The following is a 26,217-nucleotide window of genomic DNA, read 5'->3' on the forward strand; positions in this document are numbered from 1 at the left end:
TGTATCCTACATTTTATAATATGCCAAGTGAATGCATAGCATGCCATGGTTTAACTATTTTTGGAGAACATGGAGAGTAAAATGTGTTTACATGAATAATCATTTATGTGCAAAATGAGACGTTTCATCATCATATCCTTTATATGTGTCATTTTCAGAAGATACCAATTATGTTCTTGATCCATTCTTTTATTTCCAAATTCAAGGGCCGATTAGACCTCACTTGTCGGAAATGACATCAAGACAAGCGCACGGCCGTTCTGCCTCTCGACCTTATTCGAAGGAAGTGTGTCATAGACAGGTCGGGTAGCTCCGTAGAAGAAAAGAAAAAAATAGAAAAAAAATCAGCGAAGAAAAACCCGTTTGGAATTTTAGATTTGGGAAGATTTGGACGAAGTTTCCGAACTGTCCCGACCCGAGGGATCCCCGGGGAGGGAAAAGGCGTCTTCAGCACCGGTAATAGTGTCTAATTTCTCACTTAATACTTATTTTGCTGTTAATTTATGCTGCAAGCGCCAGCCGTCTCTCCTCTCCGTCTCGTCTGCCGGAAGTCTGCGTGTGGCTGCTTCGCGCAGCATTGGGCTTTCGGCGTCGACAGTTTTTTTTCCCCCCTGCTTGCTCGTTTTTTTCATCCTCCGAGTTTTTTTTTTCCTTTTTTTATTTTCACAGAGACGATGAGTGGTAGAGAGGCTGACCCGCAGTATTGTTCACATGCTATTGGCTTTTATGTCACAACAATCGGCTGCAATTGTTGGATGCTAGCTAACATTGTACAAATGAAATATTAAGCTAGCTAGCTAACGTGTAATGTACAAGATTCGCGATTTTTGTCTAAACGTTTCCATATTTGCTTTCATATTATTTGTTAACTCGATGAACCAATTCCCTATACCCCTTTCACAAGGAGTAAGACGAATAAACCAAAAACATATTGAATCCAGAATATGTATTTTTACACTAACCTCAAGATGGCTAAATAATAGTACGTTACATTGGCTAACACCTCTTAATACAAGCTCTAACCGGAATGTAACGTTAGCTAATGCATTCCGTTTTTACCCATCATGAAATGTGTTATAGGTAATTAAGATGCTTTGCAAATTAAGTTCAGTTTTGACAAGAACTTGTACATACGATACTATTTGCTCTTGTGAGTCGAATAATTTTACCTCAGGGTTTCAAGGCATCAGACGCATATTGCAAACCACACCAATGATATGACTGGATGCAGCTGTTGTCATATTATTTGTAATTGTTGCAAGTTTTGTTTGTAGTGTAAGTTTTCCCTTTAGAAGCACGCTCTAAACCATTTTTAGCCAGGATTCCAAATATGTTGAATCGCCACTGTAATTTTCTCTTCATCACATGACTCAAGACAACTCCTCCTAGTGTTGATATATTTTCGAAGTTACACTACCGTCCACACCCCCAACATACCAAATCTGACACCTGCGAATTTCACAGAAAATAATTCCTGTTTTTTTTTTAACCACTAATAATTTCCCCCATTCATGCCTCCTCTGTAACCGCTTTTGAAGAACTTGCTTGACTGGTTTCTTTATGGAATTTTAGAGGTGGGCAAGGCAAGTGTTTGATCATTAGGCAAGTCTAGGTCTCCCAGTGTATGGTCATGGTTGATTGTTTGTGGATCTATAAGTGACTGTCTTATCTGTCATTTTCAGGAATGATGGAAGAGTCTCATTTTAACTCCTCCTACTTCTGGTCTCATGTTCCTACTGTACAAGGACAGGTAAAGAAATTAAACACTGCTGTATCAAAACTGAATCACTGATGTCATGAACTAAGCTTGCGCCTTATTATTACAGTGTAATAAGAGTTTAGGAATATCTTGATAAGGTGTTGGAAGAATGATCTTGTCAACTGAGTAAAGAGGACTTGACTTTTACAATACAAATTCAGATCATTAGAAGAGCTCAGGCCCAGTAAAGAATGGTAACTGGGAGCTTTTTCAGATCAAGAACAAGAGATCATTTTTAGAAAATCTTGGTAAAATAGGGGAGGGGAAGATATCCTTTCAGATAAAACAGAATTATTTGCAATGCATCAGAGGCTTTTACAGAAGTTGCTAAGTTTTTTTTTTCTTTTAGCTTTTCTTCCAGCATAGTCAATTAAATGTTTTCATAGTACACATTATATCTCTGAGAAGTTCTTTTTTTTCTGTGATAATATGGGATCATATTAGATAGTATGTCTTTACATCTTTGAAATGTTACATAAAACCAAAGAAAATGTAGTTGAAGAAATGCCAGGCTATCACAGAATAGTGATATATGAAAGAATCATCATCTTGCCAAATTGTGATCGAGGACTCATGAATAAATCCAATAACCAGGTCACCCGTGACTCCCACTCCCATTAATAGCATTCTTACCTGCGTGCATGTGTCCCTCAGATTGAAAACGCCATGTTTCTGAACAAGATGAAGGAGCAGCTGGGGCCGGACAAGAACTCTCCATTCTCACACTCGGGCCCGCACTACCCCGCCGCAGTGCTCACCGTGCCTGGTGCTGTCACCATGGACGCAGTGGCGGGCGGGCGGGTGCCTAAACAGGAGGGTGGGGGAGGGGGGTCGTCTCACCTGCACCCGCCTCACACCTCTCAGAACATCACCGTGGTGCCCGTGCCCTCCTCGGGCATCATGACTGCAGGTGTGTGTGTGTGTGTATCTGTGGGATGAGGGCTTTCAGAACCTGCTTGCTCTCTCTTAGTAGTCTCATTACAATGACGAGATCAGTTGGCATTATCATCAACACATTACTGGGTCCTTTAACGGGCCCTTGAAGGGGGTGGGGTGTCATGGCTTAAAAAGTTTTTTCCAAATAGAAATAATTTCCAATAAAAGTATTTGAGTTTATGTACTTTATTTTAGAATAGGCAAGAAACCAGTCTTTCATCATTGTAACATAGCACAATTAAAAAGTGTTAAGAATTGTTCACACATTCAAGCCCTTTTCTTTTTTAAATTATTGTCTGAGCTTGTTAAGCCTCCTAGTTTACATTATAAAAATTCTCAATTTTGTAACAGTACTTAACAATGATCCTAGTCAGATTGTTGGGTTCTTGAAATTGAGTGAATTTTGTCTGGAAAATCTTTGAGTTTGATGTTTAAGAAGGTGAGGGAACCCTTACATTGATGCAAAGATTTGGTAAATATTAAAATATGCTTGCCCAGAATGGTATGTTTTTTGGTATGATTTTTAGAGCACACCAGATCCTCTACCTCCCAGCACTATTTCATTTGTGTGTCCTCGCCCCCTCCCTTTTCATTCTCCTGGTGTCCACTCCCAAATTAATTCCCGTCCGTCTGTCTGTCCGTCCTCCTTCTGTCCACAGCGGGCTTCGTCATCACCACCCCGCAGGGTACGCTCGTCTCCCCGGCCTCCTGCTCGCAGTCCTTCGTCTCGGGCCACCCCACCACCACCATGATCGTGTCCGCCCTCCACCCACCCAACTCGGGTAAGAGTGCCATCCAGCCCGCCTTTGACTGCTTGTGTAAATATGGTGTTGAGCCCACACAGTCATCTGTCATTTTAAATTCCACCACGGAGGTTTTGGATTATAATTACCATCAGCACAGCACACTCTATTAGAATGTCTTACAGAGAGCTGTAAAGGCAGAGACTTTATTTACTGTGTGGTGTTAGAATACCCTGGGCACATTTCATGGCAGGCAGTTAAATCACATAAACCCTCATATAGATGCACCTCATGCGCAGAAGCGTGACTGCTTTTGACTTGCCAGCTTTGCTTTGAGGCACTGGATGCTCTGTGCTGTGAGAGCCAGAGTAGCACTCTAAATACTGATGTGACTAGTATCGAGTATTGAGTTTTGAATGGTCAGAGAGTCAACCGACAAGTTTAACAGATCTGTAGGTTATGTAACCCCCCTCACGACTCCCATAGAAAAGAAAGATGTCAATCAAGCACCTCCCATCGTCATCCCGACGCCAGGGAAGCGAGGCAGGAAGAAGAAGTCCGAGATGCCACGCATGGGGCCCACTGCCACGGGCCACGTGCTGCCCACAGGCAGCGAGGCGCTGATCTTAGCACACTTGGCGGCAGGTGGACAGGTGTGTTTCTATGAGTCCCCATTTTCAAAACATGTTTAGTCAGTATGTTAATAGTATTTAATACGTTTTTCATACCATAAAGAAGTAATTGTGTGTGTTCTGCAGCATCACCCATCTGACCCCTATGATCTATCAAATGAGGACGAGGAGCATGCGGTGAAGAATGGGACCAAGACGTACAGGTACAGCAACATGCGAGGGTCAAAATTCCCTCAGCCCCGCGCATCCCCATCCAAACCGTGCAGGTGGTCGAATGGCTGCACACCTGCACTCCACATGCCTGTATGCACAGGTTAGAGTAGGGCGAGACCCAGGGATGTCTAGAAGCTTCCGCGGCGCTCGGCTTCAGCGCACTGACACCGCTGCATTGCATGGCTGCATCCGTGGCAGAAGCAGACACAGGCAGGGGAACAACAACAACACGCGCTCTCACCTGCTTGCGCTTTCGTAGGGGTGCAGAGAGAGAATGAGTGTGGTTGTAGATGCACTTGGAAAGCTGTGTGTGTGTGTGTGTGTGATTTTTGTGTGTCTGCGCACGCACGCTTCTGACCATCGCTGCATGCGCAAGCCTTCCATCTCTCATGGCCCCATGAAACAGACCTTGCACTGCGCTCACAGGAGGAGCACCCCAGCCCCCCCCCCCACCCCTCCTCTCTCCTCTCTTCCTCCACCTGTCTCACTCGCTTAATCACTCTTTCTCACAAACGTTGTGCTGGCGCTGGTGTGATCTTCGCCCCTCTTCCTCTCGGCTGCTTCTCCCTCCACACAGCGTCTGCCATGTTTGTCCTGCTGCCGCTGCCTTGTTTTCACAGATCTCACCTCCTCTCTCTCTTTTCTCTCTGTGCCTTGTCATCCACACCTCCCTGACCTTTTCTTCTCTCGCCTTTGTTATGCTGCTCACTCAATCCCCTCAACGTCATTTCATCCTGTCTACTCCTCTTTTCTTTCTCCTATGTCTCCTCATAAATCTTTTTCTTCTCTTTTTCCCCCACTTTGTGTCCTCACTCCCTACTTCATTTTTTTCTCTTCTTCATCCACCCCCCCCCTCCCCTCATTTTTTCCTTTTTCCTTTTCTTTCACTGTCTCCTTCATTCACACCCCTCCGCCCTACATTCCCTCCCTCCCTCCTGGTCTCTGTGTCTCTCTCGTCCGTAGGTGCCGGATGTGCGCGGTGACCTTCTTCAGTAAGTCAGACATGCAGATCCACGCAAAGTCTCACACAGAGGCCAAACCGCACAAGTGCCCCCACTGCTCCAAATCCTTCGCCAACTCCAGCTACCTGGCGCAGCACATCCGCATCCACAGCGGGGCCAAGCCCTACACCTGCTCCTACTGCCAGAAATCGTTCAGGCAGCTCAGCCACTTACAGCAGCACACACGGTACTGCCGGCTGCCCGTGAGACGGCCCCTCTCTCCTCTCTCCCCCGCCCAGAGCGGGCCTTGCGTGTGGGTGCAGAATGGAGTGGAGTGGAGGAGTGGGTGGGAGGCTGTGTGTGTGTGTGTGTGTGTGTGTGTGTGTGTGTGTGTGTGTGTGTGCGCGCGCGCGCTTTGGGGGGTGTGTGTGTGGGGGGGGGGTGGGGGGGTGGGATGGAGAGGGATAGTGGATTAGAAGGCAGGGTTCCTCAAATCATTTTCAGGCTATTGAGATTGTTCTCTACTGAATGTCTGATTCTCTGAATTGGTAAACAAAATTTATATTCAGATATCGGGTTTGAGGACTACTGCTTTAGATTTGTGGTGTTTGAGTATGCTGTTTGTGGTGAGAGATATTGTGAGAGCGCTGTGTGTGTTTTTATGTGTATGTGCGTTGCTGTGTGTGTGCGTTGCTGCGTGTGTGCGTTGCTGCGTGTGTGCGTTGCTGTGTGTGTGCGTTGCTGTGTGTGCATTCAAAGCAGATGTAAAAAAGAGGTGTACCGTGCAGAGAGAAGCAGAAGGAGGAGACTGTAGCTCGGATAAATGTGATCTGTGTGCGTCTGGGAGTGACGTGCGTCAGTCATGATCAGTATGATATGCATTTCAAGGTGCGCTTCGTTGCATGACCTTCATTTAAGATTTCCCTGAAATGCACTCAAAATCATATCCAAAATTGGACTATTAAGCCGACAGTCCAAGGCGAGCCAATGAATTATAGTGAAATCAATTTAGGTCCTTTCTTGGAAGGCTGAAATTGTAGGGTAACCCTCAAGCTATGCACGCGTTCCCTTTTAGTTTAATACGTTTCTTGGCATGCATATTCAACTCTGTCTCCCTCTCAACTTTCACTGTCTTCCCCTGCTTTCTCTCTCAGCCATTCCATGTCATTTTAGGCAAGCTTTGTGTGTAAACATAGTCATCCCCATTATTGGTTTTAAATTAAGCTTTTGATTCCCTGGGTTTTATCTTGCCAAATTGTGACAGTGTTTGAGTCCTGGCAGATTGTCCTTCACTTCTGTGTCAGACATGAGAGGCGTCTAGAAATCCCCCACCCGTGGAAGAGGCCCTGGTGCAGCTGGAATCAGGCTTGTCCTTGAGTCTGTGTCGTAGCCAAACATCGGCAAACATCTGGCCACGACAGCTGCCAGTGCACTCCCCTCCCCTCATCTCACCTCTCTCCTCCTCTCTCTTCACCTCATCTCATCACTCCTCCACTCAATTTCTCTCTTCTCTTCTTCCCCCAAATCCTCCCTCTGACTTATTTTACTTCCTGGGGATTTAGTAGTGGCTCCACAGTAGTGTTTCAGCATTGTTATATCCGAGTAAAGGGGGAAGAATCCTTTCCAGAGATGAGAGGGAGAGAGGGAGGAGGGGGAAAAAACACAGAGCAGTGCAGACAGAAAACAGAGGCAGACAGAGGGGAGCGAGTGGGTGGTGTTGCCATGCCAACCATGCATTGTTGATGGGTTTTTGTCTCGGCATCTGCACTCCTCAAACATGATTCTCAGCGTGATAGAGTGGCATCCAATGACCTGCAATTACACTGCGTAAACATGGCACCTCTGGGCTGGGACGATGCCCGCGCTCCTATTCTGATGTGTGTTTGCTGCCCTCTTGGGTTTCATTTTTGTCAGCACAGTTTTCTGGTCTGATTAAATGAATAAATCATGTTCTCTCTTTTCTCTCTCTCTCTCTCTTGCTCCTCGAAACCGCTGGCGCTCTCCTGAAGAAATCACACCGAGTCCAAGCCACACAAGTGCCCCCACTGCACCAAGTCGTTTGCCAACACCAGCTACCTGGCCCAGCACATCCGCATCCACACGGGTGTGAAGCCCTACGCCTGTTCTTATTGCCAGAAGACCTTCAGACAGCTCAGCCACTTACAGCAGCACAACAGGTCATTACAGCAGCAGCCCGGCCGCCTTCCCCTTGGCGCAGTCCTCTTTTGTTTTGCTGTCGGACTCATTTGTTATCCGTCCTGGAGACTCTGATCTCTCTCTCTGCTCTCCTCAATGTGATTCAATGTGATCCCTCGTCCTCCACAAATCTACTCCTCCTTTGCAGTCTGTTCATTATGGGTGATAAATGATTCAGTGGCCGGAGGCTGACTGTGTGTGTGTGTGTGTGTGTGTGTGCTGTATAGGATCCACACAGGTGACCGGCCGTATAAGTGTGTGCATCCTGGTTGTGAGAAAGCCTTTACCCAGCTCTCGAATCTACAGGTGAGTGTGTGACTACATATATCATTCATCCTGGGACTGTTAAAGTACCCTTTTCCAAACCCACTTGAAGCTGTTTTATTGAAACAGTCATCACAATAATGACACTTGAGTGTCTTGGATGTATTACGTTTTATTTTCATGATTGTGTATGCAATGTTAGAAGCCTTGTTACCTCACAAGTATCTTAGCTTTGGCCATGAATGATACACCCAATGGATCATCTTCGCCAAAACAAACTTCTCTTAAGTGCCTAGAGTGCTTCAGTCCCATATCATGTTTTAATTCTTAATGAGTCTTTCTCTCTCTCTCATTCTCTCTCTCTCTCTCTCTCTCTCTATCTCTCTCTTTCTCTACCTCTCTCTCCTCTGCTTTCAGTCACATCGTCGGCAACATAACAAGGACAAGCCCTACAAGTGCCACAGCTGTAACCGTGGCTACACGGACGCCGCCAGCCTGGAGGTGCACCTGTCCACTCACACGGTCAAACACGCCAAGCTCTACTCCTGCGGTCTGTGCAACCGCACATACACATCGGTACGCATGCAAGCCCCCAACTGCTACTAACTAACACCATTATTACTATGCTTAAATGCATAGTTTCCAATAATTACTATGTTTATTTATGTGGTTGTGTGATGTTTTGCACATTGCAAAGGCCTAGATGGGATATACATTTTCTTAAGTTAATTAAACAGTGCTGTTTAAATCTACTAATAGCTAATTCGGTTGTTTTAAGTTTATCTTTGTGTCTTTTGGCTGAACAGCTTGATTCTTTAATCATGTGTTCGTTGAAGACTGCTTCTGAAACGCTCTCTGCTCTCTCCCTCTTCTGTCTGTTGTGTCTTCAGGAGACATACCTGATGAAACACATGCGCAAACACAGCCCAGATCCCCTCATGTCGGCGGCGGTGGTGGTCGCCCAACACGCCCAGTCCGGCGCCAACCAGAACCAGGGCCAGAACCCCAGTTCTTCTGCTGGGGGAGGAGCCCAGAACCGGGGTGACCGAGGCGACAACAGACCAGGCGGAGGCTCCGGTGGAGGAGGTGGAGGCAGCGGCGGAGGTGGACGAGGAGGAGGAGGTGGAGGTGGACAAGGCCAGGGACAGTCCCAGGGAGGCCACGGTACCCCAGGCAGCTACCCCCAGGTGGAGGGTGTCCCATGTCCCTTCGACCTGCACCAGTACAAGACTGTAGCAGCAGGGGACATTCAGTACAAGCCTGTCAGCGTGGCCAGCCTCGCCGCCCACAAAGACCTGTGCCTCACAGTGGCCACCTCCACCATCCAGGTGGAGCACCTCAACTCTTAGAGCAGGTGGAGGAGGACTGAGAGAGAAGGGGATGGAGCTAGACAGCACTAAAGCACTGGCAGAATGCCGAGGGTTTTGTTCGGTCTTATGGACAGTGTTTACTCATGCAGATGTTCGGTAGGATACCTCTGGGAATGCCGTTGAGTTTTTTTTTTTTATTATTTTCAGAGGATTTGACATCTCAGTGGTGAATAGATGGAAGGGCTTTCCAACTTCTCTGACTCCACCCTAAAGATGACAAGCAGGCTGCCCTAGTTGTTGTTTCTACAGCTTTAATTCAAGTGAAGCTAAATCGAATTCTTGTTCAAAACGTAGGCCTGTAACAATGCAGATTTCTCCAATATAAATAATGATCTTATTTTATCTTATCTTATACACGCGAGGGCTCCTCAAGACTGGTCTGGTTATCTAGCAAGCAATATCAAAGTGACTTCAAGAGGTGCCTCAAAAAGGGATGGAGTCATAGGATTAGAACGCTCACACAGCTTCTTGTCACAACTTTGGAATTTTGTTGCAGTCTTGCCAGAGGAAGACCAGGCCGAGTGCAGTAGTCTTGGTGGCTGACATCCGAAGGGGTTTTCCATTTCCCCCTGTTAGTATGCTCCTCTAAAGCAAATTAGGTACAATAACATTTGAGGATTTGAATCCCGATGCCTTTTAAAAATTCAGGACTTTGTCTATGCATCAAATTTTAACAATTGAAATCAAAAGGCAAAGACTGTGGAAATGAGCTTGGAATGGAATCTGGACAGTGATGGCAAGTGTGAATGAAACTCCAAAAGAGAAGAGAAGTTTCTTCCTTTTTGTCTACATTTTGTACACTGAGGATCTTCCTTGAAAGGCTTCCCTTTCGATGGCAAAAGCCATATCAGTGCCGATACACTACTTATGCTCTCTGTGAAAGTAACTTTTCATACTTTACTACGGACTGTGCTCAATTTATATCTACCTTCAGTTTTATTATGGTTGTTGCATCACATTTTTGTAAGGTCCCTGTTATGCTTCATATAAAGTATCCACATACTTTTTTTGTTTCATTTTAAAAAGGGATGTATGTCTGTTTATTTGTGTTGCTTTTTTGGGGGGGAGGGGACAGTTTCTAAAGTATATATAAATATATATACATATATGTGTGTGTGTGTGTGTGTGTGTGTGTGTGTGTGTGTGTGTGTGTGTGTGTGTGTGTGAAGGGAAAGTCACCATGTAACATGAATATGTTTAACATGTTTGGGAAAAGAAATCTGGACACCCTGTTAATCCCTTCTAACACAGTGGGGTTGGAATGTGATTGGCTGGTTGGTGCTGTATGTAATGCTCTAGTATTTAGTTGTCTCTTTTTAAAGAAAATGTATTCTTATTATCACTGTTATATTATGACAAAGCGTACCTACTATTATATTGTACTTTATGCACCCAGCATAGTAGAATGACGAACCAGAGTGTTTACCCCATCAAAACAATAAAAGGATTCTCACTGTAATGGATGTTGCTCTTATATAGATTGCATTAAGCACAAATAACCTGTCTTACATTTTGCAATGCAATGCTCCATCAGCCTCTAGAACCATAACCAAGTATGTGAACTAATGTACACTTAAGGAAGGATGTAGTCAGAAAACGCATCTTAATGGATAAGGATGATGCATGCAAGTACAATTTCGTTAGCAATAAAAGTTCACAGACTACATAAATATTGGGGGATATGTATTTTCACTGCTCCTAAGAGAATGTAGGCTGAGATCTGTGGAGGAAATGGAATACATTGATGGTTATGAAGAATAGTTGGCTGCTGCTTTGTTTTATTAAGTTGGTTTCTAGTCCCAACCTCATAGTATGAGGATCCAGTGTGGACAGTTAATTATAGAACTATTGATTACTCCATTGAACTTCACTATGGGAATGTCAGTCACGTCCACTGTGAAAAGGTATCGGCTGTGCCTGAAGCAGGAGTATTTGTATGTCCACTGTAGAGTGTACCATCCAAGGGTCACATAGGGGCGTGTTCTCAAAATATTTCATTAAGTCTAGCTCTGTCAGGTGCAGTTTGTTTTAATACACGTTCATAAAACAAATAGGTCGATAAGACCGGCTAATGTCACGTTGGTAGTGTTTATCAGCCTTCAAAACTTTGTTTGTACTGGTACATTCCTCTTTTCGTGCAGACATGGCGTCAGTCAAAAGTGTGGGTAACGTTAGAAGTCGAGAAACTTCACGAATGTAAATACTGAGGAATCGACAGAAACGTTGTTCTCCCTGGCACACATTTATCGCTATCAACTGAACATAAAATGCCACGGAAAAAGCCTTTCAGTAATAAACAGAAGAAGAAGCAGCTCCAAGTACGGAGGGAGAGAAAAAGAGGTAAGTGGCCAACTTAGCCAGCTATCATATAACGTTAACGTTAACGGCAAACCCCAAATTACGATTGGCTAACTACATTAGCTGTGGTGGGCAGTTGGCTAAATGTGATGGGTTTTGTTATTTATTACAGAAATAGCCGTTTGCCATTTTATATACTTCTAATAGCCTTAAAGAGGAATTGTTTGTTTTATTTCTCATAAAAAACGGTATACCTTGTTCATGTGATGAAGAGGGCGAAAGCACATACTTTCAAATTACTTGGTGACTAGCCAGAAACAGTTAACGTCAGCTAGCTCTAGATGCTAGCATTTTTACCAACGTGATAAACAACGAAGCTGCTATCGCTAACGCTAGCTAATGTGAATCGTTGAATATTGCTGCCATACTGGCGTTTCTTATCACTGACAGCTTTATGGGTCCCACAAACTGTAAACAGACGTCTGAGCATACTACATGTTAATGTCATTTTGTGATTGTAGTAGTTCATGGCTAGTTGACTGGGTAGGAGAGACGTGACGCGTAGTAGGCTACACTAACGGTAATGGCAGTCAACAACACCATGCTTTGCCCTGATCTGTTCTGTTGACAAACATCAAGCTTATTTGAATGATTGTCATAAGATGGATGTATTAAGCACGACATCCTACATTCATGCATACAATGATGTTGACGTTACAGTGTTACTGCACTGTTGTTAGTATGCGGACCAGCACTGCGCAGTCTCAGCACTTAGTTATGTAACGTTGAGGCAAAGTCAAGTTAATTGAATGAAAGACGTATCTGGTGTTAATGGTAATGGTGAATAAGAATAAAAAATACGTTCCCTGCGTCCCTTCAAATACATGACAACCATACAAAGGGGCACTTCTAGGCTACTCAGCTGATCACGAAGAGATCCTATGATCCTGACATGTAAGAATGGAGTGTCACATAAAGATAAAATACAGACACTAAATGTGTGACAGTGGAACTGACCAACAACACAAGTGTCAAGGTATGCAAGTATGCACTGTTGACGTATGCAGATAATAAGGTTCACATAGCACTGAGAATGACCTACTGCTCCTGACTGAGCACGTCTCACTCTCACAATGTTTCTTTTTCTTTTTGCAGATTGTTTTCCTGCTTGATTTAATGTCCTACAAACCTGCCTCACAAATTCATTGTCTCGAGCATATTCAATCATGGGTGCCATGTTAGTTTTGGCACATGATATTGCCATGACATCTCTTTTCTCAACTCTCTCTGTAACAATTATGATGATTATCATGATGATTAACTATGTGCAAATGAACCCTCTAATGTGTTCAGGGGACACAGGCTCAGGGCCCAGCAGTCGGAATGCCAGTGCAGAGAGAGGAACCGAGCGCCAATCGGACACGTCGGACAGTGAGACCACAGATGTGAGGCGCCTCAACCAGCAGCCCTCCGCCAGGGACTCCCGTTATGACCCTAACCGGTGAGAGCAAGGGGATTGTTTTCATCAATAAATAACTGTACAAAAATACTTTCTCTTTGGCTGTGTCAACAAAGGAATCTATTAAAATATTTGGTTAGCCTCTCCCTCTCTCTCTCTCTCTCTCCCTCTCTCCCTCTCTCTCTCTCTCTCTTTCTCTCTTTCTCTTTCTGTCCTCCACCCGTTGTTTTTTATTACCCCTTTTGCAAAAAAGTTGTGATTTCTTTCAGGATGATTAAAGGTAAATGCAGTGTAGACTGCCTGCTTCTACTGCCTACTATAGCAGATATGTTGTCTTCGGTTCTTATGTCTTCAGATTTCGATTGCACTTTGAGAAGGAGAGTCGCGAGGAGGTGGAGAGGCGGAAGAAGATAGCCATGGAGAAAATTCTGGAACCTGCAGCTGAACAGGAATTGGAAGTTGATATAAATGACATCTATCCTGAGGAAAGAGGTTGAAACTCAAATACCCTTCCCTCCAATATATTAATGTTTTGCTTCAATGGTATTATTTGCTAATACGCTGAGCCGTGCAGCATGACACAGATAGCAGATGCCAACCTTAATGTTGAGATTAAATAACTGGATTGATATGCCTGGTTTCACTCTGAATCCAATTTTCTATACTGTAATGTTGCCCTTTTTAAATTGTCCCAGAACTATGTTATTTCCATTTAATTTTATATAGCTTTAGTGCAGCCAAATGTGCATTATCCAATTTGACACAGGTCCATTTCACTCTCTCTCATCCGTGTTGTTGAAAGGGCTGGACTTTCCACGGCGACCCTCCTGGAATTATGGGATGTCACGAGAGGAGCTGTTGCGGAAGGAGGAGCGGTCCTTCCGGGAGTACCTGGAGGCTCTTCACTCCCGAAACCCACTTGGCTCACTCAGCCACTTTGAGCACAACCTGGAGGTAATTTTGCCCCAGTGGCAACAACGGCTGTGGGTCTGATCATTCAATGATGGTGTCAAACTTTCGGGGGGGGGGGGGATCTCCTTGTGGAATTTCCCATCGGGAAGAAAAGAAATGCTGTTAATGATGTCATGATTCATTCCCTAAATATTTTAAACATGAGGTCTGTACTTCATCATCTAATGGAGGTCGTGTCCTCTGAGTCTCCCTTACGCTCCATTAATTTGATCTCTCCAGAGGCTAAACATTGCATTGATAATGAACTTAAATCATTAAGAGGTCACTGGGGTAAGGCGAGGGGCACACAAGGTTAAGGTAAGGGGTCAAACACAGTCATGTAACTGTGTTGAAAAGGTTAGTATCAGGCGAGTGAGTGGAAATGCTAAGGAATGCAAATCCATGAGTTTCAGTGTGTGCCCCAAAGCTCTGATACATAAAGAGTTGCAATGGCATGCTAACACTTGTACAGCTATCCCCAGACTCCTGCTGATAAACATCTTCATTATATCACCCTCCCACCTCAGTCATCTTCCTCCTCTCTGCACTGTGTTGGTGTGTCCCTGTGCAATGCCACCGGCTGTTTTTCAGCTTACCCCAAATGCTGTAAATCAGTGTTGTTATGATTATAGTATTTGGCAGTTGTGAACCTCAGGTGTGATTTCAAGATGATATGTTGATATGTAGTCTTGGTCTCTGCTCCTGTTTCTTCCTGTGTGTTAACTCTCATCTCCTTTTCTCTTGTCTCTTGCCTCCCTGTCTTTCCGGCCCTACCCTTATGCCCCAATCAACCCTCCATGCTCATAGACTTGGAGACAGCTGTGGAGGGTCTTGGAGATGTCCGACATCATCTTACTTATTGTGGACATCAGGCACCCGGTGAGTAAATAGTTCTAAAATAGTTTAAATCATACAATAAGTTTGAAACTATGATTTACATGAATTAATAACAATATGTCTTTTAACCCACCACTAGATGGTGACAGACTCAATGTAAATTTGCTCTTTGCTTTTGTCTCCTTGGCTCTTAGGTGTTACAGTTCCCCCCGACCTTCTACCACTACATCACTGCAGAGCTTCAGAAACGGGTGGTGCTGGTCCTGAACAAAGCAGACCTGTGCCCGCCGCCGCTGGTGCTGGCCTGGAAACACTACCTGCACACCCACTTCCCCCACCTGCACTGTGTCTGCTTCACCTCCCACCCAGGACAGCCCTACAGCACAGGTAGAGGAGCAGGACACGCCTGGCACTGTGGGCCACAGATCTGTTAACAGGCCTCCGTAGAGGCCCTAAGTAGCAAGAGAAAACAACTGGACAGTGGGGATAGAGAGAGAGTTGGTCGTCTTTGTTGTGTATCCTGTTAAGTCTGACTTCATGGGCCCAACAGATTTTTCGTCCAAAAACGTTTACTAGCACTAGCGTTTAGTAGACAACTTCTCTAGGGGTGTCACGTTTTTATGTCGAAATCGATCGAAATGACATCTCAATCTCCAACTTCAAACTCAAAGGTAGAATCGACGATGTAGCTACACCCCCAATGTGACGTCCTGCATGTATGCCAAGACACAAAAACACACACACACGTGCTGAACTGCGGCGTCAACACTCCTCTAACTTTAGGCTGCAGCCAGTTAAAAAATACACATCAACCGGCCGAAATCAAAGCTCCTTTTGCAACTCTGAAATCCCCGGTGTGGAAGTATTTTGTCGTTCATTCACGTCAATTACGCTAACTTACTTATTTTAGCAAGTGAAAAGATGATCTAGGCCTAGTTACAGTCCAGAATTACTTTAAGGCATAAAATGCACAATGATAAGCAGGCCTACATATTCCATGAACACTAACCTTGGGTCTCTTCGGAGTGTGATGAACAATCAAATTATCATTCTGTGTTGTTTCATTTCACTATATTCACGTCTATGTTTATTGTTTGTTCTGTTTACAACCTTGTGGTTGGAATGGTTTCAAAATAAAAAACGGTTTCAAAATAAAAGCCCCCCCTGAAACAACAGGATAGGAAAAGGCCGAAAAAAGTAAACAACATAAGGAATACATTAGTAGTAATATTTTTTTTTAAAAATCTAAAATTAAATCAAGGAGTTGGAGCATCGTGACACCCCTTAACTTCTCTAAACCTTGTCACCATCACCTCTGTTTTAGTGAGGGTAAAAAAATAACTTAAGGCTAACAGAGTAATTGGTGTAGCTGTGCAGCCAGATGACATAATGAAGGGTAATGTCCAGGCCTCAGCAAAAAAATAGGATTTTGTTAGGTTGAGGGAGCAAGTGAGTGGTGGAATGGCAATTTTGATACTCTGAATAGCAGGGAAAAAATAGTTTCTTTTACTGTCTATAGGGAAAACGAGCGGCTCTGGGAGCAGTTGGTTCAGGAAAAATAATTATCGCCACATTATTGCATCGCGACTTAACAACCGGATAGGAAAGGTGAAGGAAGAACATAGTGTTAGCACATTAAACATCAAAGTTAGGGAGAAACAGAAGTATAATTTGCCCTAGATACATTCAGACTGTGAAGATAAAAGTATGTAAGGAGAAACATAAACAGACTGCATGACATGAGTTTGTGTTTGTGGTCAGTTCTTCAGAAGAGGAGGATGAAACGGAAAGGACACTGGAACCGGGCTGGAGGACCCATCCACATCATGAAGGCCTGTCAGGAGATCACCGCAGGAAGAGGTGAGTAGTTCAACTCCAGGCTGAGACTGGGGACTGAAGGAGTCCTCGAGTCCAACACATAGAAGCAGAGAATGTGCATTACTGGATGCAGTTTAGTCTAAGGTTAACCCTGTTAACCCAAATCAGAGATTTGTTTAGAAACTATTACTGAAAGCCTGAAATGGTCCTGATTTGTCTAGTTGGTCCATTGAACAGGGCATCATCATTTTTTGTGCTCTCCTCCTCTTAAGAGTTGAGTGAGTGGGTGGATAAACCCCAGAAAGTTCTGCTGTCATACTGTATCAATAAACAAGTTGTGCTAATTAGGATTGCCTGGCTTAGTGAATCGTTTTCCACCTCTGTGAGTGAGTTAAGCTACAACAGAAAAAGTCCATGTTCAAAGTGTTTGCCTGTCTGGAGTGTTCATATCTTAGGTGCATCCTCTCTGGATGCCATCATTTCAAAGATCCTCTTAACTGAAATCAGAGATTTGTTTGGAGACTGGAGTCTTTGAGGAGTCCTTGAATGAGTTGTTGAGTCTAGCGCATAGAAGCAGTGAATGTGCATTACTCGCTAAAGTTTAGTTTAATGGATATGAAGTGTTTGAGATTGTCGTGGTAGATGATCCACGACTGCTGATTGTATTGATTGAAATCAACGATTCATGAATGAACTGCTGTTTTTTTTAGATTAAAGTGATGTTTGTTAAGAAGACACTAATGTTGTGGTTGATGTTGCAGTGGATCTGAGCAGCTGGGAGCAGAAGATTCAGAGGGACGCTGCTGCCATAGGCACCGACTGGGAACAGGCAGACGACGGGGTGGAGTCCGTGCTGGTGGAACACCATAGCGACGTCGCCATGGAGATGAACAATCCTACTCATGAGCTGTATAAGGATGGAGTGCTCACTCTGGGCTGCGTAGGTAAGAGCCTCCTGTCCTCTCCCCACACCCCCATCCCCACCTGCACACGCAGGTGCAGTCTTACCTTAGTTCTGGGATGAGTCATCTCCGCGCTCTGGGTTCCTGATTTGATCTTATTCAGGTTGTGAAAGTCTGCCCTCCTAAGTATGTTATGGAATGCCAGCTGATGGGAGATATACTGTCAAAAAGATCAGGATGTTTACTCCAGTTTACCACAGTTTAGTAGGTGGAGGTGGAGTCGGTGGTGGTATTTAAGACCGTTATGTGGTTTTTGCCTTATTAAGGAAACTTTCACAATCATGTTTTTCTTAAATATACATTGCCAGCATAGAAACACACACCTCTACATCATTCTGCTGCCTAAATTCAGCAGAGAGAGAACATGCCTCCTTAGATTCAGTGCAACAGAATAACTTGCACTGTAATCATGCTTGTTTTACTCTTCTTCAGCTCTGTAAGGCAGAAATATATATAAATACACATTTGCACGGCTGACTTGAAAATGTCAAGCAACACGTCCTAAGGGTTTAGTGTTCTAGACCAGACCTCGTTAAAGACTTCTGAAATAGGGTTACTTGCAAAATGATCCCATACTTCTTGCCTTGACCCCTCTAACCTCCCCTTGATTGTGGCCACTCTCTTTTATGTCCCCCCGTCGTCCCAGGATTCCCTAACGTGGGAAAGTCGTCGGTGCTGAACAGCCTGGTCGGCAGGAAGGTGGTGAGCGTGTCACGGACGCCCGGCCACACCAAGTACTTCCAGACCTACTACCTCACCCCCACCGTCAAGCTGTGCGACTGTCCCGGCCTGGTCTTCCCCTCCCGCGTCAACAAGCAGCTGCAGGTGAGCGGCTACCGCGGAGCCTCCAGTCGGCCTGCGTGTTGTGTCTGAGTGGGGAAGCAGGTGCTGGGGATGTTTGCGCACGCATGTGTGTGTGTGTGTGTGTGTGTGTGTGAGTGTGTGAGATGGTGAAAGAGTTCCCTTTTCTTCTGAAAATTTGCTGATTGGTTACTGCACAAGTTTCAACTTGCCTTTTCTCATTTCGGTGTTAATGCAAGCAGTGTTCCTCTATATCCCTCCACATGTCTTTCTGTTCCTTTTTACGTCTGAATGTCCTTTTTTAAATGTCTTATTTCTCTCTCTCAGATCCTCGCAGGTATCTATCCAGTGGCTCAGCTGCAGGAGCCCTATAGCTCTGTGGGTTACCTGTGTGAGCGAACCCCCTACCTCTCTGTCCTCAAGCTGAAGCACCCAGACCTGGGCGACATGCTCCCGGAGGCACGGCCCGTCCCTGGGCATGAGAAGTGGACGGCCTGGAACGTTTGCGAAGGTACACATGGGCCGCAGATGGGAGGCCGTGGGTCTGAATGTGTTGTCATCATCCCAAAAGTGCATTAGTGTGGTTATGAAATGGTGTGGTTATGAAATGGAGTATTTCTTTAAACATAGGCACAGTCTCTTCTGGATCATATGGGCCAGCATAGGTTCAGCTACATGAATGCAAATCCTTGTTCACTGTGACTGATTGGGTGCTGACAGTGACTTTGCTTTTTTTAAGCAGAAGGGGCATTAATCACCACACTTTCATTCTAACTCCGCTGCCCCGGACTTCCACTTCCTGCAACCCAATGCATTCACACACGCACCCACACACGCAAACACACACCAACACAGACAAGCACATACCTCCACACACACACACACACACACACACACACAAACAGTGGTTAAATTGGGATTTGGTAGGTGGGGGTACCCTGAAATCTAGTGTCGGTGCAACGGGGAAAAATGAGTCACAGTTGGACAACGTATTGAGTTTGGTGGTGTAGCAGTATGTTTTTGGACAAGAATAGGCTCTTTGCATGTACTGTATGGCTCGTTTATTTTCGGTGGAACCAGGTGTGTTTAAACCTGCCGCTATTGTAAATGTAATTAGTGCCTACACGGACCTGGTTGGGTGTTGCACCTAGTAAATTGCCACGTTTCAATAAAGAAGGATTTATGCGATTTACATTGGAATTGTTATTATTGGGCAAACAAGATATTCAGTGTCGGAGTGAAGATGTTAGGAGCAGAATATAACAAAATATGCCGTTATAACACCGTTAACGCTCCACCGGAAACAAAGTGGTCGCATTGAGAGCCTTTCGTGCAAAGAGCCCATTTTATCTTGGTCACCTCTGTCAGTCAAAATAGCTCCCATATTGATTTGTACCCAGGGTGTCACTAGACCTAGAACTGCAATGGGGGAGTCTGGGGGCATGCTCCCCTGTAAGAAAATTGTTTATATTTTAACGTTTAAATGCACTAATCTGCTGCAATTTCAAAAGGTATTCAGAGGTTAGACTTGCTTATTTTTTTATCTATGGATGGAAATATTTGTACTATAGCCTAAACTGTTTTGCACTTCAGAACTTTAACCAAGCACACACAGGTGGAATAGTTATGATATTGCAATAAGTTCACAATTACAAAGCATATTTGCAGTTTCACAGTTCAGAAATGGTCAAAAATAGTGTACATTTCGCTGCGATTAACTCACCATTTATTTTAACAATATCATCACGCTATATTGTTGGTACGAATTAATCTATTTATTTATTCATTTATCTGAGGTGCCGGCACTGCATTCCAGACCACTCCAGCCCAATTAGCACACACACACACACACACACACACACATTCACTCATTCTCTCCCCCTCTCTTCCCGTCAGCATGGGCTGAAAGAAGAGGTTACAAGACCGCCAAGGCTGCCAGGCACGACGTGTACAGATCAGCAAACAGTCTTCTGCGCCTGGCCGTCGACGGGCGTCTGTGTTTGTGCCTGAGGCCGCCCGGCTACCACAGCCAGAAAGGTGAGCCTCCGCTGACCATTAGTGGGCCTCCACTGGACAGCAGCTTCACGCGTGCTGCAGGGGGCAGTGAGAACAGTCAGTACTGACGTCATCTGCCTTATCCCTCTGTCCATACAAAAACTGAAAACCAGGTTGCATGTGGTGTTTAACAAGGCCCTTGAGAGAGAAACATTTTGTCTTGTGAATCTTTTTTTTGTTCCTCTCTTCTCATGATCTTCTTTTATTCTCTTTGTGTTTCATGGAGACTTTGTGTTCTTTGTTGAGGGATTCTGTGGAGGAAACTCTAAACTGTTGTGCATCTTATTTTTTTATTTGACGTAAGAGTTGATCCTTGTTCTAAGAAAATGAAAGGATTCTGTATTCTCATTCTCCCTCCCCATCTCCCCCTCTCTTTGTTTCTCTCTCTCTCTCTCCCTTTCCCTCTCTCTTTCTCTGTCTCAGACCAGTGGGAGTCCCACCCAGATGTGTCTGAGATCATCGCCCTGCAGGGTCGGCGGGAGGAGGAGGAGGGGGGGGGGGGAGGAGGGGGCAGGAGAGCCGGGGGATGCAGACGAGGACGAGGGCGAGTCCAGCTCCGAGCCCGAGGAGGAGAGGGACCGTGACGCGGACGATGACGAAGATGGCGATGGTGACGACGAGGACGAGGGCTTTGTGAGCTCCAGGCGGAGAGAGAAGCCGTCACCTAGCCTCACGGTTAACATGTTCAGCGTCCTGGGGGAGAACGAGTGCGAGTGAGGGCCACTCCTCCGCCCTCCTGCACTCTGATCCCTCTCTCTCTTTTCCCCTTCATCGTGTTCATTCCGTTGTTGTTTTTCATTTTCTGACATTCCTGCACTACCTCTCCTCACCTCTCCTGCTTACAGTCCCGGCTGACTCCCATTACACACTGCTGGCTGTTTTTCACTCACTCTTTGGTAGTCAGCCCTCAGCCTCCTCTGCATTCATCTCTGTGTCTCCTCCCATCCATTTTAAACACAGCCCCTCGCACACAACAGGTTTATTGGAGGTAATACCAGGCACTCACGCGGGCTCAGACACACACACACACACACACACACACACACACACACACACACACACACACACACACACACACACACACACACACACACACACACACACACACACACACACACACACACAGACACACAGACATACCAACCTTCACATTAAACTGACACCCGCACAAAATTGAAACCAGACAGGCTTGGATCACTTCCTTCTCTGACCATCTTTCTCACCAACAATCAAATCACTCTCACACACCCACACACGCACACACACAGTACAATGCACCCACAGGTACACGGTGAAATCTTTCAGCCAGCACAATCACATTTTTTCCATTTTGAACTTGCTCTTATCCTCATACTCTCTGGAGGGCCTGATTACCTCACAATCGCATGGTCCTCTCTGAGATGCAGACTGACACATTTATGTCAGTGCATCCCCTCTCAGACTGAAGCACACACACCCACCACTCACACACGTCCTTAACCTCCTGTAGTTCTTCATCTCATCTCTCCCCTCATCCTCATATTACCCTGTTCATCTCTCTGCTTCAACACACACACGCACACGCACACACACACACACGCGCGCACACGCGCACGCGCGCGCAGCCCTGCTATACCCCTCTTGCCTGACTTTTTTTGATCATGCATATATCTACACATGTCATGATGCCCACTCCCACAGTCACAAAGAGTGCTGTTGTGTGTCTTTCTAATTCATTTAGCTTGTCTTTTCTGTGCCTCCAAACACCCAAGCAGCTTTGCGTCCCCAACACTCCTTTTTATTTCATTTTGATTTCGACCTCTGCATGTAATCCCCGGGTTGTACCCTGCATGGGTATAGGGGTTCATTAGTACAAATGTTTTGTTTTTTTTTGGCAATGAATTCTTTTCCATAAGTGACCTCTCAGCTGTGATGCCAAAGGACTGGTTAAGTCAGTGGTCATGGGACAGAAGGGACGCAGGGCCTCTCCTGGTGTTCTAGAATAGGTTACAATTCTCTTATTGGGTCATACAGGAGCACCAGTTAAGTCCACCTAGTCAATCCCCACTAGGAGTTGCATAGGAAGCCACACCACAGCAGTGGAGCTCATCTCAACAGATGGCTCTTGAAGCAGTAAGCACTTATTTGCTCCTCAAACAGCCACTTTTGGACTGGTCAAACGGCTTTTGTGCACTCCAAATTTAAACCATTCAAAGTCCGCTGTTATTACTGGATTGCTCAAGTTGCCAAGGCAACAGAATAGCAATATGCCCCAGCGGCCATATATTTTACAGGCCTCTGATGTTCTAGATGAAACAAAGAACTAATTATGTCTGTTACACTCTGGCTATTCCTATGGTGTGTACCAAGGAGTTTGGGGAAGGGTGGCAACATTTAGTCCCAGACAGAGGAGTTTGGGTAATGTAGTGTTATAACTACCACAGGGATTGTAGAGATGCTGTAGTTCACTGCTACAGTCTATATTTTTGCTACATACACAGCACTATATTATGCAAAGTGGTGAGTTTACTCATTGATTTGCGCAGTGCCTTGAACTGGCACACTGTCATACCTCATATATTTCACTCCAGTAAACACTACTCGACATAGCACAGTGCTGTGTAGCAATCTCACCCAATTCATGTATGCCGAAAGTAGTGGAGGTATAAAAGTATTTTTTTCCAAATCAATTCACCGCTTCTGAGTAGCCAGTACTGTAATTTCCATGTATATCATGGTGATGGCTGGTAGGGGATTATGCAATTCATAATTTAATCTTCCTTATCTTCATCAGACTACAGAGCTTCCCTCTTTGGAATTAGACATGAAAATATTTAAAAATTGCCATCGTCCAATCAAGTCATTAGAAATGGATATCTGACAAGTGGGAACAAGAAAATGTCCAGTTGTGTCTGATATTACACGTACTCATCCATGGTGCAGTGACCTCTGTAGAAATGCAAAAGCCTGTACTCCCCCACCTGAAATGGAAATAGATGATCTTTCCTACTGCATAAAGGTCTTGAGACTAAAATAGGAAATTATTTTGCTCTTGTTCAAATGTTATGCCTGTAAGTGATTACAATATTGTTGAAGGGTTTAAGTCTTGTGTGAGGCTTGCATTTGAGCTGATTTTTTTTTTTTTTTAATTTCATTCCTTAGTTTAATGAAATCAAGTGAAAATTTGAAACTGGACTGTGGCTACCCTCTGCAATAAAATATACCCAAACGACAGCTGTTTTTGGTGCTTACTTCTGTTCTCATTTTGATGGGGTCACTGATTAATTATGATTAAAACTGCTGCTGAAGCTACTATTCTATTAGGATTCCAAGGGTTACTTTATCCAGTTGTTTACGGTTGTTGGGATCCATGCCCCAGAAAAAAGAAAAAAGTTTTGGAACTCTTTGGAGCAAATTCAGAGTCAATTAGATCATTAAGTTTAAGCAGTCATGTAAGACTTTGCACATGGATTTGTTTAATGTTTTGTACGTGAACATGTATATCAAACTGAAGTGTTGACTGATTGCATCCATTTGGCTTGCGTAACTCTGACATCATGGACTGCTGGAAACTCCCATCGGCAGTAATTAATTGCACAGGCCATATCATCTTGCCAGTTTACGACTGATCTGGAAGAAATATCCAAACCGATTTTCTATCTATTTTCATCAGTCAGTCTCTGTCTCCTTAGCAGTGTGTTTGTAATTATTCATCATGCCATGTGTCTTGAATTATATGAGCAGTGTCCTTTTTTCCCCCAATATGAGCAGGGTGCTAAGTAGGTTGCTGTCGCATCACTGATGCACACTTGGTACCAGCGTCCAAACCGCAATTCCCTACCTACCTCACAAATGTGAACAGCCAGATTTTCAATGAATTAGGTTTTACACTAAAACACAGGCAAGTTAAACCACCCAATTAAACACAGGCAAGTAACTCAATCACTCAATTAAAATCACCAAGTTAGATGAAGCAAAGTGTGGTCAGTACAGATAACTTGTGGATAACAGCCTGCTGTTTGGTCACTTACTGTTGTATCCTAAACATTCCAACTACATAGCCTATGCGTTTAGCAAATAGACAATTGAAATTCCTTGCAGGAGCTTCAGTGAAGAAGAGTGCTTGATTGTTGAATTCAGAGCATCTTTGCTAAGACTAAATTATGAAATTAATGGGTAAATCATAATTAACTTTTAAAGGGATTTTAACTTCTAACAGGATTGCATCTGGGTAGCCTATATTAGATCGCTGCCAAACTGAAATCAATGGCATGTTCCCTTAAGTACTGCTTGTTCTGGATGTAATTATCCTACAGTTATTATCCTGTGGTTAAAACAAAGACTTTAGTATGAGTAGTATGTGATATGTGATATTACATGCATGTACTGTCTTATCACCCTGACAAAGATGTGTCAGTCTATTATGAGTTCAGCCTGCAGTCATGTAAACTCTCACAAGAATGAGCCCACAGACACATGCATGCACCTTTAAGCTCATATATGAGTATACTGAGAGCATGTTTTCTTATATACATACTATTATATATATTATATACATACTATGTACATGTATCTCAAATCCAGTTGGATACACTTCTAAGAAACAGGTGACAAGCACTGTATACATGTCTGTAGACAGGCGCGCGCACACACACACACACACACACACACACACGCATACATACACACCCACATGGTGGATAATTTACGAGCATACAGTTGTCTCCTTGTCTGCTTCCGAGTTGGGCATGACGGGGAGGGGGAGCAGTCAGGCTGTCCTAGGGTATCCTGACATCCCCTGCCTCAGGTTTGTTTTCAGTATGGCTACTAAAAAGGGCCAAACAGAACTGTTAATTGGCTATCTTTGCATCACATTGTTTTACCAGCAAAGTGTCAGGCAGGAATATGCTTTTTCCATCAAGATAGCTGTGGTGCGTTCATGTAATTTCTTTGTAATAATGATTTGTTTTTTCTCCTCACTACACACATACTCCTCATTTTCATCCTCCTGCAGCTCTACCTATTGCTCCTTTTGACTAAGTAACCATGTGTTTGAATGGGTCTCCATGGCATTGGTGTGTGTGTGTTTGTCTGTGTGACCCTGTTTGTGAGTTGGAGGCTATGTGTCAATAGATATTTTTAGCACAAGCTCTCACTGCATTGCAATGGCACTCATTTGGCACCCATTCCCAAAATCTCCCCCTACCCCCAAGCCTCAACCCCCACCTCCAATTCACTCTCTCTCGCTCTCTCTCTCTTTCTCTGTCTCACTCAGCCTGGGAGCTAGTAACAGTCCGCCTGGAACTTTAAAAAGAGAGTGAGAGTTGAGCTCAGGCAGAGGCCATAAAGAATTAAAATCCAGCTCAGTAACCATGGTGATAGAACACAGGAGAGCAGAGGGGAGACCAATCAGTGAGGGGCCGAATTGATTTGGTGCCTCCCTGTTATTTTATGTAACTAATCAGTGTGACTTCATGGAGCCAGTGGTCCTTGCCTTTGTCAATAAAGCTTTGTAGGACATTCATTTTGGCAGCATTGAATAAGCCTCCGTCAGAATCGGAGGGAGGAAATGTGGAGGGAAGAGAAAGACACTAAATTAAAGAAATGAAACAACAGGTCGTTAGAGAAGACGCTACATTCTTAGACAAGTGAACGAATGAACAGGAAGATATCTGCCCTCATCTGCACAGCCGATGATCCTAATTGTTATGGATAGTGTGAAAATCGGAACACAAATCTCTGTCACGCACATGGATGTATGAGAAGAGGAGGAAGAAGAAGGAGAGGAAATGAGCCCCGACACTGGAAGTTTAGAGTGACAGTTTGAACAGAAGCGACAGTTGTGGGAGAGCCGCCCAGATGCCAGAGAGAGAGAGAGGGGTGATCAGGCTCTCTGCAGCTCACCCCCATGAGGAGGGTGCGGGGAGGGTAATCAGACACCCAAAAGGAGTCTGTTTCGCCAGCAGGCAGAGGAAGAAAGAGCACCGGTCTAGTGCAGCCCGG

The 26,217-nt window shown here is 44.6% G+C and overlaps 2 protein-coding genes across 6 annotated transcripts; both read left to right on the plus strand.

The window, feature by feature from the left end:
* The first annotated feature begins 291 nt into the window (after positions 1-291).
* Positions 292-10,513, plus strand: znf384b (zinc finger protein 384 b). 5 transcript variants are annotated; one of them, XM_042106322.1, is made up of 11 exons: positions 292-456; positions 1,683-1,750; positions 2,414-2,669; positions 3,355-3,477; positions 3,895-4,091; positions 4,197-4,273; positions 5,247-5,471; positions 7,234-7,401; positions 7,648-7,726; positions 8,102-8,260; positions 8,575-10,513. In XM_042106322.1, exons 2-11 carry the CDS (start codon positions 1,685-1,687, stop codon positions 9,031-9,033), a joined length of 1,809 nt encoding a protein of 602 aa, XP_041962256.1. In that variant the 5' UTR covers positions 292-456; positions 1,683-1,684; the 3' UTR covers positions 9,034-10,513. The 5 variants fall into 5 exon arrangements, with proteins under 5 accessions (XP_041962256.1, XP_041962258.1, XP_041962259.1 ...); XM_042106324.1 differs by having other exon boundaries at positions 3,925-4,091; XM_042106323.1 differs by lacking the exon at positions 292-456 and adding an exon at positions 595-1,583.
* Positions 10,514-11,013: 500 nt separating this feature from the next.
* On the plus strand, positions 11,014-23,448 carry gnl1 (guanine nucleotide binding protein-like 1). Its single transcript, XM_042108546.1, is given in 13 exon segments — positions 11,014-11,394; positions 12,706-12,853; positions 13,167-13,303; positions 13,614-13,765; positions 14,570-14,641; positions 14,794-14,986; positions 16,361-16,459; positions 17,179-17,361; positions 18,026-18,204; positions 18,508-18,691; positions 20,077-20,217; positions 20,659-20,726; positions 20,728-23,448. Coding segments are annotated over 13 exon segments (1,854 nt in total). The 5' UTR covers positions 11,014-11,321; the 3' UTR covers positions 20,953-23,448.
* The last annotated feature ends 2,769 nt before the right edge of the window (positions 23,449-26,217 follow it).

The sequence above is a fragment of the Alosa sapidissima genome, chromosome 10 (genome assembly GCF_018492685.1).
Source record: "Alosa sapidissima isolate fAloSap1 chromosome 10, fAloSap1.pri, whole genome shotgun sequence".
In the NCBI taxonomy this organism is placed as follows: Eukaryota; Metazoa; Chordata; class Actinopteri; order Clupeiformes; family Clupeidae; genus Alosa; species Alosa sapidissima.